This window comes from Gavialis gangeticus, unplaced genomic scaffold (genome assembly GCF_001723915.1).
Source record: "Gavialis gangeticus isolate Ggan-Ray unplaced genomic scaffold, GavGan_comp1, whole genome shotgun sequence".
Classification (NCBI taxonomy): domain Eukaryota; kingdom Metazoa; phylum Chordata; order Crocodylia; family Gavialidae; genus Gavialis; species Gavialis gangeticus.
In genome coordinates this window covers 51,625,884-51,639,596 of record NW_017728992.1, presented here as the reverse complement: position 1 = coordinate 51,639,596, position 13,713 = coordinate 51,625,884, and the positions used below count along the sequence as shown (strand labels likewise).

The 13,713-nt window shown below is 40.0% G+C and overlaps 1 protein-coding gene across 1 annotated transcript in view; it reads left to right on the top strand.

The window, feature by feature from the left end:
* The window catches only part of EEF1E1 (eukaryotic translation elongation factor 1 epsilon 1), a 38,052-nt gene extending 28,211 nt beyond the window's left edge, over positions 1-9,841 (top strand). Inside the window, exons 3-4 of the mRNA XM_019522400.1 lie at positions 392-487; positions 9,152-9,841. Coding sequence (XP_019377945.1) covers positions 392-487; positions 9,152-9,292 — 237 coding nt within the window. The 3' untranslated portion in view covers positions 9,293-9,841. The remainder of the gene's footprint in view (positions 1-391; positions 488-9,151) is intronic.
* The last annotated feature ends 3,872 nt before the right edge of the window (positions 9,842-13,713 follow it).

The window sequence follows — 13,713 nt, the reverse complement described above, 5'->3', positions numbered from 1 at the left end:
AATATCCACCCCCCCCCCCCAACCACCCTTTTAGACTTCTTTACAAGATATTCACACCTTTTCAAATAAAACAAAATGTTAGTCTAGGAATAAATACACTGTATGCTTTAACTATTTACAGACATATTCAGATTTTCTTATTTACAGTATAATTTTGTATATAAAAATGTTCCAAAGCATTTAGCCTATCATTTTAATATTTTCTGTTAGGAAATATTGCAGACAGTGGTTTGAAATAAATTGACCATTTGATTTATTAAAGGTGATAAATTGACTTCAAAGGACACTTTCAAGTACTGCAAGTCTTAGCAGTATGTAACTTGTGTCACTGTTTTCCTGGATATTAGCATTATAATATTGCCTTTGTAATGGCTATTTTCTTTTCTTTTAGGATCTTAACTCATACCTGGAAGACAAAGTCTACCTTGCAGGAAACAACTTTACCTTAGCAGATATTTTAATGTATTATGGACTACATCACATCATGGTAAGTAATATTATTTTCCTGTTTATAACAGCTATTGCTGATGTATTTAAAGAGTAGATGTTTTCATGCTTTAGTAGTTGCAAAGGAAAATAAAATATATTTTTTACAAATGTTAATTATACTACAGAAAATGGGCAGGTTCACGAAAGTGCTTTATATGCAATTTGTTTGTAAAAGATTTGATTCTTATTTAAAGTAATATTTAGCTGCAGATCTGTCAAAAGGAATAATGAATGTAGTAGTATAGGGCAATATTGCTTATGAAGAGCAAAATCCAGAGATCTAGCACAGAATGACTGAAACAGAGGCATGGCAGGGGGAAGAACGCGTCTTGTTCTTGTTTAGGTCAGGTTATTTTATGTTTAGCAGTGCTACATTAGGACAAGTTGCAATGCATTTTGGAATCCTAAAGCATAATTTGCAGATCATGCTGCAAGAGATCATTATTCCAGTAGTAAAATAGGAAAGAGCCAAATGTATTTGCTGAAGTTATGATTCATAAATGTTTATTCCTTCAGTCTTGAGAATAAAAGTGAGGACCTCCACAAAAATGGGGTTTTAACTTGCTGGCAAAAATGTGATGGGAGTAGTCACACATGTCAAGTATGTACCATATTTACCTGATTTATAAGGTGACGTCCTTGGCCTCATCTTTAATCCCCACCCCCATTCAGCATGGAGAGAATCAAGCCTCATCTTCTGATTGCTTACAACTTACCTGCAATCAGAAAATTCACAGAGGATGGCAGTGTTAGTGAGGAGGCCATGTGAGGCCACCCAGCACATGACCAGTCAACAGAGGGTGCCCAGGCTCCCCTCAGACTTACGGTTCCTGGCCAGCTGGTGAAGGGTCACTCCAAGCTGCTGCCTGCCAGTGTATGCCAAGTTGCTTCAACAGCCTCTGGCCAAAAACCCCACATGCAGCTTGAAATAACCTGGCAGATGCTGGCCAGGCACTGTCCCCACTGCATGCAGGGTTTCTGGCCAGCACCTGCTAAGTCACTGTGAGCTGCTGCCCCAATGGCAGGTGCTGGAGCAACCTGGCACATAGCAAGAGACTTGTCCAGGCTGCCAGTGTGTGACTAGTTGATCCAGCACCTGCTGCTGGGGCAGCAGCTTGCAGTGACTTGGCAGGTGCTGGCCAGAAACATGGGGATGACCTGGCAGGCACTGGCCAGGCACCATCTCGAGCTGCATGTGGGATTTCTGGCCAGAGCTCAGCATACAGTTTGAAATGACAAGGCACTGGCCAAGCACCTGATGTTTCAGCAGTATTTCTGCAACAGGGAGAAATCACGGTGGGGAGACTGCAGGGGTGGAACAGTGACTCCAGTTCTGGTGGCAGAAGTAGTATGGGCTGGTTGAAGTGGCCTGTGCTCAATGTTAAGCTCCACTAAAGCAGCTGCTTTAGTATTGCTAATCCCTGCTGCAAAAATATTGCTAATCCTTATCCTAGAATACCAGTGGAATGAATTGCAGGACTAGAATCTCAGGAATTATCCATCTTTTACATGTTATACAAAGGACTAAGAAAGTGTATAATTTTTGTTTTTAAACAAAACAAAGTGTACACACAATTTTGTTTATAGTCGGTTATGAGAATACAAATGAGATGTGGTTAAAAATTAGGTGGGGGAACTTAAGCATGTTTTAAATTCAAAGTTCAGTGTAGAGTAGACCACCTAATCAAGAATAGATAGAAGTTATTCCTTTGGGAAATGGAACAGATGGCAGAAACAATTGACTTGGTGCTCCTGGGTGACTGCAAATGTCTAGATATTGGTTGGGAGAGTATGTAGCACAACATTAGTCTCCAAAAAATATTGCGTTTCATAGAAGGAAATTTTTATGGCTCAAAAGATATAAAGGGCAAACAGTGGGGTGGATCTCTTACAGAAATAGGGAAGAAATATAGGAGCTAAGAATTATGAATTATGTATTCTTTGCTCATAATTCTACAGTGTTCATTCTTTAGTAAATGGATAAAAAGTTTAGAAGCTTAAAGTCCTGTACAATTTTTTTTTCTTGATATGGTAGTTGTTCTTGGGGAAAGGAACATAGCGCTCATTCCTACCTACTCCAGGCTTCGGGGTGGAAGATGCTGAGTTTCATGAGCCAGATGGGTGGTGTGAGCCACTCTACTGGCCCAGTGAACAGTATGGGGCTGGATCAGACCTATGGACACCTCTTCCCTCCCTTCCCCCAAATCCCCTGCATATGTCATATCCAATGCTCTGTAGCTCCAGGACTGCGCTGCCCACCCTAGAATGCCTGCAGTGGGTATTGTGTATCCTGCACTGGCTGGATCAGGCATGTGGGAGAGGTCCTGAACTGACCCCCCATAGCTGCCACATGCGGCATGTATCCCAGGCCCTTTGTCAAGGGCTGGTCCAGCACGTGCCACATGTGATGCAAGTCAGTTCGAGACACAGGGCTAGCAGTGGGGGCTGGATGACGTGGCTCCGCAACCCAGATCTGGCCCATAGGGCCATATCTTTAATACTCCCTGTCTTATGGTATTCCTCAGGACCGGCTCAACGTTGATCAGTTGATGCTTGAGAAATTTAAAATTTTCCCCATTGTTCTTCGCTGCAGGAGAGGAGAAGGGGTGTAGATGCAACTGCCCTTCCAAAAACGTTGGGTGGATAATTGGAAAAAGCTGTTGCTTAACGACAGCTTTCTATTTTAAATGTATCATTTTTCATGTCTTAATCTGTAGATGGATATAAACGTAAGACCTTACCTACTAGTGTCCCTCAGTGATATCAGTAAATTTTAATGTAAAAGTTCAAGGCAGAGCAGGACCTTTCTGAAGTAATTCTGTCATTAGGAAAAACAACCCTAAATATATCTCATTTTATTCCTTATACCTCTGAAAGAAAATCTGCTTATTTTTAGGACTACTAATACTTCAGCTTTTCATTCTTTTTCTCTGGTTCTTCCTCCCATTTTCCTGACTACTAATTTCACTTTGTAATTTCTTCTGGGCAGCATTTCCTAACTCTTCACATGAGGACTTCATGCCAACTGCCTTAGCTTTCCCATTTGTTAAAATGGACAGTAACAAAACAGTTAATGTGTATTTGAAAACTGGAATTAGAACCATAACAAGTGAATGAGGAAGGTGGGGTTCAGACCCAACATTTTTTTTCAAGTTGTTTGAAATCCATTTGAGAGAGCGCATTAAAGATTTATCTTTAGCATTATTATCATCATTTAGCACATTAGATTTATCTTTGCAGCCCTGAAGATTAGAAGTGATCTTATATAATACTTTGATTCAGAACCTCAGTATACAGTAAAGTTCGCATTCAAAATATAAAAATGTCATTTCGACCCAAAAAGCCTTTTCCCGACCCTGTGTAAGACTGAATTTTGTTAAACAAGTCATGAGTTGTTCTTGTGTCTAAACATCCATATTCTTAGACACTTTGAGTGCCTTCAGTGTGGGTGGACGAATGAGGAATAGCTGCCAAGTTAAAACAAGGGTTCCAGGAAAAAGAGGAACTTGGCAGTATTGTTAGGGTATAGCTCAGTCAGTGAGCATTTGGTAAGAATAGTTCCTCTGTGGGTAAGAAGTTAGATTAGCTTTGGTACAGAAACTTTGTTTTTAAAAAAAGTAATCCACTCTTTAGCAAAACTATTTGCTTTATGCTTTTTAGAGACACTTAAATATTCAGTGCAAGGGCTTATTTGTTCTATTTATTCTCCCCAAATCTTGCTGGAACTAAATAAATAAGTCTGAGGCTTCTTGTTGAATTAATAATGTTCACTAATTACCCACAATGCTTAACATTCATCACTAAGAAAACTACCTCCAAATATAACAGAGAATTCTAACAAAAAAGTATCATGTTGGGATCAAATAATTAGATGGTTCCTATTCAAATCTTATCTGATGAACAGAAGGCTACCTTCCCAGGTACTTACCTAAAAGTTGCCAGCTGAAGAGATTGGCCAAGCTTTTATTGTTTTGCTTTAATTCCAAAACTTACTCTAAATGAATTCTAATGGAAATTTTAGCATGCTTAAACTATTCTTGCTGCTTGCCTCTGTAAGTGAATTGAAGTGCTTGCTGCCATGCGAGTCAGCCTTGCCCCCACTAAGAGTCTTTCAAACAGTCCACACATTAGTTCACAAGTGCCCTCAGACCCACTGTCTGGCTTTCCTCCGTTGGGAGCCCCTCATCCAGTTTTTGTAACTACAAACAATAATCCTTTGCCCACACAAACAAACAAATGCAGCAAACCTTCAGCATTTCTCCAAGCAGAGGGCCCTTTAGCTCTACCCCTTCCTAAAGGCAAATGCTTCTGGGTTTTTCTGCTCCCTGACCACAAATTGCTACTTCCCCAGCTCAACTTCTCTGCTTCTCCCCTCCTCCCTCTGCTTCAGCTTTAAACTGCCAACTAATCCCTCACAGTTGGGCTTCTACCCCAGGGCTGGCTGCCTCCCTTCAAGGGACAAACTGCCTTGTTTCAGCTCCAAATGGGGCAGGAAGGTTATTTGCAGAAATGGGTTATTTGGGAAAATATGAGAGATTTTATTTATTCTGCTGCATATTGCATGTGACCATTTTTTTTTCCTTTTTATTAAAAAAAAAAAAATGAAATAGGCCTACTGATTTAAAATTATTGCCTTTTTTTCTGCTTTAGATTCTATTGTGATGCATAACATCCTGAAAATTAGGGACCAGATTGCTATATGGCACCTCTTTATGAAGCACGGTTTCATTTATTTTTTGTGCAGTATTTTGTTTGAAGTTGATACTGTATTTCTAAATTCATAAGATAGTGTATCCAGCTATCCCAATGGTTTTAAAACTTCTTAAAATTTTCAAACTTCTTAACTTCTGCCACGGAATCCCTATCCCTGTCCTAAAGACTGATGCAGAGCCAGCTGATACAGCCTGGCAACAACGGCACAGTGCCCTCCACCCCGCTCCACCATTACCCTCAATCTCTTTGCAGAACCCCTGATGTAAGGTGACCGTATGTCCTAGATTGCCTGGGGCAGTTCTGGATTTTGGAAGCCAGTCCTCACTGACTGGTAAAAAATTAAAATGGGCATCCCAAGCAGGGAGGCAGGAGCGGTAAAATAGGAAGCCCTAGCAGACAGCAAAATTTCCTTAAGTTGGCTTGATTAGTGGAATAACCATTAAGAAAGGAATTGTTAACATGTATGAAGAAAGCAGTGGGTTATTAATTGGCCACTGACTCCTTAGCTGCCTGAATAGCAATACCAGCAGGAAAGGGTGGGGGAAGGTACAGTTTTTGTTTTTACGTTGGTCATATGGTCATCCTACCCGAGGGTGGGCAAAGTCCGGCCCGCAGGCTGGTTCTAGCCAGCAGTGGGCTTCATTTCCAGGTGCCCCTGGCCGCATGGCTGGGGCTGGCCTTCATGGAGACCCCAGCCACAGCTGTGCTGGCAGGGTGCATGGCAAGGTGCCCGGGGTTGCCATGGACACCAGCCCCAGCTATGCTGGCAGGGCAGGGGGCTGCTCCAGAGTGGCTGGGATCCTGTGGTAGGGGCTGCTTAGTTTGGGGCCAGGATGGAGCTGCAATTTGCAGCCTGCACACTCAGGGCAGGGACATGCAGGCTGCAGATTGTGGCTCTGCCCGGGCTCCTTGCAGTTGTGACAGCCTGGTCTGGAGCAGGGGCAGAGCTGAGATCTGCAGCCTGCATGTCCCTGCCTGGAGCATACAAGCTGGGTCAGGTCTCCGTGGCAGCCCCAGCCTTGCGCTATCATAGTGCAGCTGTGGCTGGGGTCTCCATGGAGCCCAGCCCCAGCCATGCAGACAGGCTGCTGGGAAATCAAATCTGGCTGCCAGCTGGATATGCCATTTTGCCCACCCCTGCCCTACCCTAATGACCTATTGTGGAACCCCAGGGTTCCCCAGAACACAGGCTAAAAGCCACTGAGCTATCCTAATGAAATACTATCTTGACAGATTTTATTAAATTGCTGTTACTATTTTTTCATTTCTTTCCTCCACATTGCTTCTAAATTTGTTTAAATTTTTTCAAGTGTTTAGCATGTCCTAACGATCTGCTAGCTGAAAGGCATGCTGCTTAAACAACTTTGAGACTCTTGTTCACAGAATTTGGAAGAGAAAAACTTATGCCTGCCTCCAAAATACCATTAAAAATAAATACCCTTTAAAACAGATAGGATTTATAGTTTATTTAAGAACTGAGTTCTAGGCTTCTTTTATGATGGCTGCTTTGGTGACCTTTTATCAACTTTGCATAAAACCAGCAAGGTCCTCCCCCTCCCCCCTTTTAAAAATAAATAAATAACCAAATTGAGCAGCAGCTGCTTTGCTATTAAAATAATTGCTTAAATAGCAAATAATTATTTTACTAGCAGAACAGCAGCCTTTCTTAACTTGGGGGAATTATCTAATTTAATGAAGAAGAACAGAAAATATCTATCTAACAAAATGCTCTATGAATGCCATGGAAGTGATCTCTAAACAATTAACCTAAGAGTTATGTTCTGTGTAAAAAGTAGAGCAAGACGCACAGTGCTTTTTTTTAATATATTGCACCAATAGAGAGTACATTATGTAAATAAGCAAAAATAATTTGCTTGTTCTGCCAGGAGAATAAAAGGGTTTTAGTCATCAAACTAGCTATTTTTGCCCTTCTGATAACTTTCTTCCCCCTCCTATGCTAAACAGGACCCAACAGAAATAACCCAACTGATTTTTCTCTCATGTAAAACACAAGTTACTAGTTTACAACTAGTATATGAAGGTTTGAATCCACTGCTAAATTTTAGTGTAACTCTACATATTATAGCCAGGTTTTGCCCAATAAAATTACACATTTAACTTTAAGTGCTGTCACTAAAATAAAATAGTATAATCTAAAATATTTTAGGAGGCAAGGATTTCTTAGTGTGATACCTTTTATTAGACCAACTAATGTAGTTGGGATAAAGTTAGACAAGCTTTCGAATGAGACCTGAGAGAGAATCTCTGCATTCAGAAGCTTATCTAACTATCCCAGCTACATATTTCTGAGATGCAAATATTTTAACTAATTTTTACATGGTTCTCTTGCCAGGCAGAAAACTGAACTATTGTCTTGCTGTTCTTTGTAGGGAAAATTAGACTGCTACTTGTTCTCTAGGTAGAGCTGGATTTGTCAATCCAGCCTCTCTTCAGGGTAAGATGAAGTGATTTCAGTATAGTACTTTTTCTGAATAAAGGCAGTTAAAGGAGGCAGTCTGCCAGCATTGAAGCAAAATCATTTAGTTGAAACTTCAGGTTTTCTATACTCATTAAATTTATTTTAAAATGTTGAAGATTTGAAGAGGAGGAATAATAGGTGTGAATTTGTTTAGCTGTCCAAAATCTAATTTGCAATGAACAAGTTCAGCCGTATTCCGTTTAAATCTCGCACTTGCTTGACAAGCCCTGAAGAATCGATTATCAACTAGTCTCAGTGCAGTACATAGTGTTGCCTGAAGTGCTTGCAATCTACTCTTTGGGGTTAAAACCATTTTTTAGTCGTTCATTGTTATGCCAATTAGTATGGAAAGATGTGAGGGAGGCATATAGTATGAGCACATTGTAACTTTAACCTGGCTGTGGAGGATGTAATTCTAGTAAAAGAAATAAAATCCCTGTCCTAGTGAAAGGAGAACAGAGGAAATGAAGAGAAAACATTTAGCAGTGCAGTTAAAATTTCAAGACAAAGTTTCCTAGGCTTGGATTAACACCATGTTTATACCCATGTAATTTTTCTGTAAGCTGTTACAGAATTAGTGTGTGGGAGGGAAATCAAGCAAGAAACTCTGCTTGGGTAAGTAATGCCACTGTAGTTGTCTGTCTACTTCCATCCCGGGGTAGCTGTCTGCCCAAAGCAAGCAGGGGAAGCTTACCTGTCACCGATCCTTACAATAAGGTGATAATGCCTAAGGCAAGCAACTGTCTTGAAATAGCTGCTAGTTTGTCCACTGTAGATACAAAGCCAGTGTATACTACGCTGTTGCAAATGGATCATCTAACCACACCCTGAGGCGTTAAAGAAAATGTTGTAAAATTAGGGTTCTTAGGGGAACTTGGGCCACATTCTTGATTTCAGCCTACGATTGTCATGCAGGGGTTTGCAGAGGTGCAGCGAAGTTAACCACTGTAGTTATTAGTTACTGCTGTCCTAGATGCAGTTTGAAAAAACTGCATCTAGTTACTGCTGTCCTGAGCAGTTTGAAAAACGAGTAATTTAAAGGGAGCATAACTCTACTGTAGGATGGGATTTTCTATGATTAAATCAATCCAGCAGTTCTTGCTGATTCTCAACTCAGAATGCCCTATTAAAAAACAGATTTTAATACTTTATTGCTTGGTTTGAATGTATTTTGAACATAGGGAGACATTTTTCTGCACTGCTGACCTTCACATGCAAACTAGTCTTTGGCCTGAGACATGAGTCTTTTTCAGCAGACAACATCCAAGACTAGAGGCCAGTAGGGGTTTATGATTCTTAAATTATGGAAATTGTTATTGAAAATCTTGGGTTTAAAGTTAATGCGGCTTCTAGACTCATAACTTAAGCTAACTTTAAAACTGCATTTTATTGGAACTTACCACATTGTTTGTGATTCGATATCAGTAGTCATATGATTTTATAACCTCTTGTATTTCTTCTCTTGTTTAGGTTGACCTTACAGTGCAAGAGAAGGAGAAATATCTTAATGTGTCACGCTGGTTTAATCACATTCAGCATTATCCGGGTATCAGGCAACATCTGTCTAGTATTGTCTTCATCAAGAATAGACTTTACACTAATGCTCATTAGGAGATCTGTAATACCATATTGGAAGGGTAATTGGGAATTTTTTTTTTCTGGATTTCAAAACTGCAGTCTTCAAAACCACTAGCTTTGCAAGCATTGATGTGTACTTCCTTATGTGAACCTGACCAGTTGATGCCTCAAGTAATAAAGTTGCATTGAATAACTATCACTTGTTAAGAATTTGAACTTCATAAAAACAATTATGTGGCTTATTTGATCAAGTGTAACAGTAGTAAAAGACTGAAATCAAGCATTGAGTTTTATTTTTTATTTTTTTAAATTGAGAGTTCCTTTTAATCATATAAATTAAACTGTCATATTTCAGTCTTTAATGTAGGAAAGAGCAACTGTTTTTCCTTCAATTTTCACTCCTTTTGCTATTCATTGAACTTTTACATATATTGTACCTCATTGTTTCCATTTTGTTTTCCATGGATGTTTACGCTAGTTTTGTAAAAGTTATATAAGAGCTATATTATGTGCCAAGGATGTGAAAAAGGGAGCAAACAAATATTTATGTGATCTAATAAATTATTTAAAGTCTAGTCTTAATTTGGGTGTGATACTTTAGTCTTTTTCAATTATTTTTTAGTATAACATTCCAAGTTTAATGTCTGAAGTGAATTAAGCCTCAAAAAAAACAATTACTGTGGCATTTCCTATTTTGAGTTAGGCTACAAAAAATCTTGACCTGACCGGGTAGGAACAGCATACACACCAGAAGTTAGCTGTTGCTTCTGACTCTCTCTCCCAAAATCGAATCTTGAGGGTTTGCTTGTTTTTTGGGTTTTTTTAAAAACACACTTGCAGAACCTATCACAGTAGTGTTGTGGGTTCCACACATTTCTTATTTTATATGCTATTCCCACACAAGGAAAATGAAACCTGAAGACCATGAAAACCTATCTTTTAAAGAATGCATTGTCATCTTCCTTCAGGTAATAACTAACTGCTCTGTCTAATGCATTCGTATGCAAGTGGGAGCACGTACTGGTAGGATTGAACTGACCCCTTTTCTAACTCCTCCGAGAACTTTGTAAAAGCAGTGGGGATGTTTTTGTTTGCTTTGTATTTTGGGTTGGGGGAGAGGAAGGGGAGGGGGTTGTTTTGTTTTGCGTTGTTAAAGGAAGGAAGAAAAACTATGCTTTTATTTTAGAATCCAGGAAGGTCTCTGAGGCTTATTTTGTGGACTTGTCCTGTTCTCCAATCAGAATTGGGAGCCTCTAAAGCAGTGGTTTTGCCAAGATCAATGGCTTGTCCCAACCCACACCCCTCTGACTCTGCCAGTGCGCAACCCACAGTCCCCCAGCCCCACCCTGCCCTGCCGCAGCCTCAGCACCCAGCCACCTCCCCCACCAACCTTAATCTGGCTGCTGGGGCTGCTCCCATGACCCTGCCTGGCTGCATCCTGGCTATGCCCCCAGCACCCACTGAAATGATGTGAAAGCTTAAGTTTCTCCTTGCAGGCTGAAATGCTGTCATTCTGCAAGGGGAAACCTGTACTTTCTCACACTTTTCTGGCACAGGCTCGTGACCCTTAGAAATATTCTTGCGACCTACTTTTGGGTTACGACCCATGGGTTGGTAAGCACTCTAAAAGAGATGCATAGGTTTTTAACCCACAGTGCCTACATCTCCATGGGAATCTGATTGTAGCCCTGCAGAATCCAAAGTTTGTACTGTTCTCCACCAGTCCATGTTGTGGCCAATGCTCCAGTTCAGTGGTTGGTAATGTATAGCCTGTGCAGTCTCTGCAGGGCTATTGGATCCAACTCACAGAGCTCAGGGGCTTCAATGGCTTTCTGGTGATGTTGCAGCAGTGGGGAGCTTTGCCTGTGCCACAACTAAGAGAAGCAGCAGCACTGGCCAGTTCCTAGCCCTAGCCTGCCTCTAATCCAAGCTGAGTTATTCTGACCTGCCACCAAAAAAAGTTGCCGACTACTGCTCTAGTTTTGCCCTAGAGTTGTCTAGAAACGGTAGTGAGAAAATGGAAGTGAATGCTGTTTGGCCGGTAGTTCCCAGGTATCTATGAAGTTTTGAGAAAAAAAGATATGAACAGCATTACCCCAGCTGGAAAGGCCTTTGCTTAAGCAGCATGTTCTGACTTCAATTATACAAATATTGTTAAAACTTCTGATTTTGTTTCCTCTACAGATAGACTCAAAGGGGCTTTTCAGAGCAGAAGATAAAAAAGATGAATTAATCCTTTTGTATTGAGAGGAAAGTCTGGAAAACATAGGTTGACTTTTTTATTTTCTGTATTAATATTTTGGATTGTTCATAGTAATCAGATATATAATGGGAGCAATGAGAAATAATGACCAGCAATACAGCATGACCTATTTAAAGATGTATGGGGTGCATTTTTAAAAAATTAAACTAATCTTCACATGATGTGCTGTTGATGCTCATTTATTAGAGTGGATGTTCTCTATAGAACTGATATTCTGGTGGAGTGTGGGTGGATAAATGCTCCTCTATTTAAAGACAGTTGTTTCATGTCCTTTTGCTTCTATTTTGTAATACTTTATTATCCACTTGTTAAACCTCACCAAATACAGTTCTTTTCTTTCTTCAGTCCCCATTTGCTTTCTTAAAGTTGTGTTTGCTTTAGGGCACAACAACTTTTGTGTTGGGATTTTATTTGGTTTTGTTGCCTCACAAATGAATTGTGATGACCATGGAGATGTGATGAATTCATTTTCACAGCACAGAACAATGCCACTTGTTAATGCATCTCATCATTGTGGTGTTATTAGTATTTTTTTACATAATTGTTCTTTCCAATTTATTCAAGGGCCTGACATGTTATGGTCTTTTAAGTATGTGCCCTTAGGACTTGAGGTTGCTACCATATGGTGCTATTGCACTGCAACAACAACCTTTCAACAACTGAAGAATTCAGCAGAGGAACCAGCATGTGATCATCTTAAAAGTGCACTTTATCTATTTATCACTCTGATTTGACTTCTCTATTTCTACTTTCTAGATGACCACTGCTAGCAAACCAAAAATGGTGACCAGAGACTCCCTCCCCTCAGTACATTAGAAATACAAAATTAGTTAATATTTACTTTTTTCCTATACATGTAACTTCATTGTCTCGTGTGCAGCCAGAGCAGAACTTGAGTCACTAAAACCCATTCTTATCTTTTGGGTAATAATGGATTGTAGGGAAAAAGAGAACTTAAATTTGCCACTGTGTAAGTTCTAGGGAAGAAAGAAGAGACTTGGAGTAGCTGTGGGAAGAAAGAAGAGACTTGGAGTAGCTGTGCAGCAAAGAGATGCATGAGATAGGAAGGCTCCAGTTATATTTTTGTTCAAGAAACAACATGTAACAAACTATGATCCCATTTGCAAGAACACAAAGATCGTTAAAAGGTATCCAAAGAGGACCTTCAGCACCAGAACAGAAATCAGGAAGAACTCATTTGCTGGGTTATAAAAAGTTGCTCTTGTCACTGGGTAGCTGTTAGAGGGGCACATGCATTAATCGCAATTTTGTACTTCATGCTGTCTATCATTTTCTGTCATTCTGTCTTTGCCACTTCCTGCTGTACCATTTCTCCAGATAAAAAGAAACTAGAAGCCTTACTATTAGGTTAGGGGCATATAGCTATATTATTCAGTTGAAGACTGATGCAAAAATAATGTAACTATATCAGAATGCGCATTAATTTGCTGTATCGTATCATGTACTTAAAACACAACAAAATAAACTGTTGTTTCTCTAGTTCTGTGGTCTCATTAGAGTTAAGTGTAGACCTATTTCATATTCATAAAATCAAGCTTTCTTGAGCATCTTGACAGTGCATCCAGTGCTTCAGTGGAAGTTATTCCCACACCTGAGTTAATGTTTTTAGCTAGAGCTAGAAACAGTCTGTAAGGCTGTGAAATAGGAGCTACATTGCCAGGAGCAGGGAACAGACAACGAAGAAAGAAGAGCTTTATTAGTGGAACATTAAGACTTGAAAAGAAGAGAGCATTAATACCTGTGAAATGAAAAGTTTAGAAGGAATTGGATCAATTATGATGACCCATGATGTCAAGCGTCTCCCTCACTGCTGCCTGAATAGAAATGCTGCAACTACTGCCAGGCAGTTTGGTTTTTAAAATGTGGATGAAGCAGGAATCGAAGGGGTGTAGCTGCACCACTACAGCCTCCCCTGGATCTGCAGCTGGCTTTTTCCATTTCCATTACCTTGTTAATTAGTGTTCAGGTAGAATGTGTAGCTTTTAACACCATGGTCTGTTTTGTTACTGTTGAATAACTTAGAGCAAAATCTTGATGAGATGACTTCTGTCATGTTTTACACATGGACTAGATTTTGTAGTTATCAAAAGTCAAATGTATCGGTTTACTAGATAAGTGCGCTATAGCTATTTCTGATTTTAAGAGTTCCACTACAGTCAATTCTGGAACT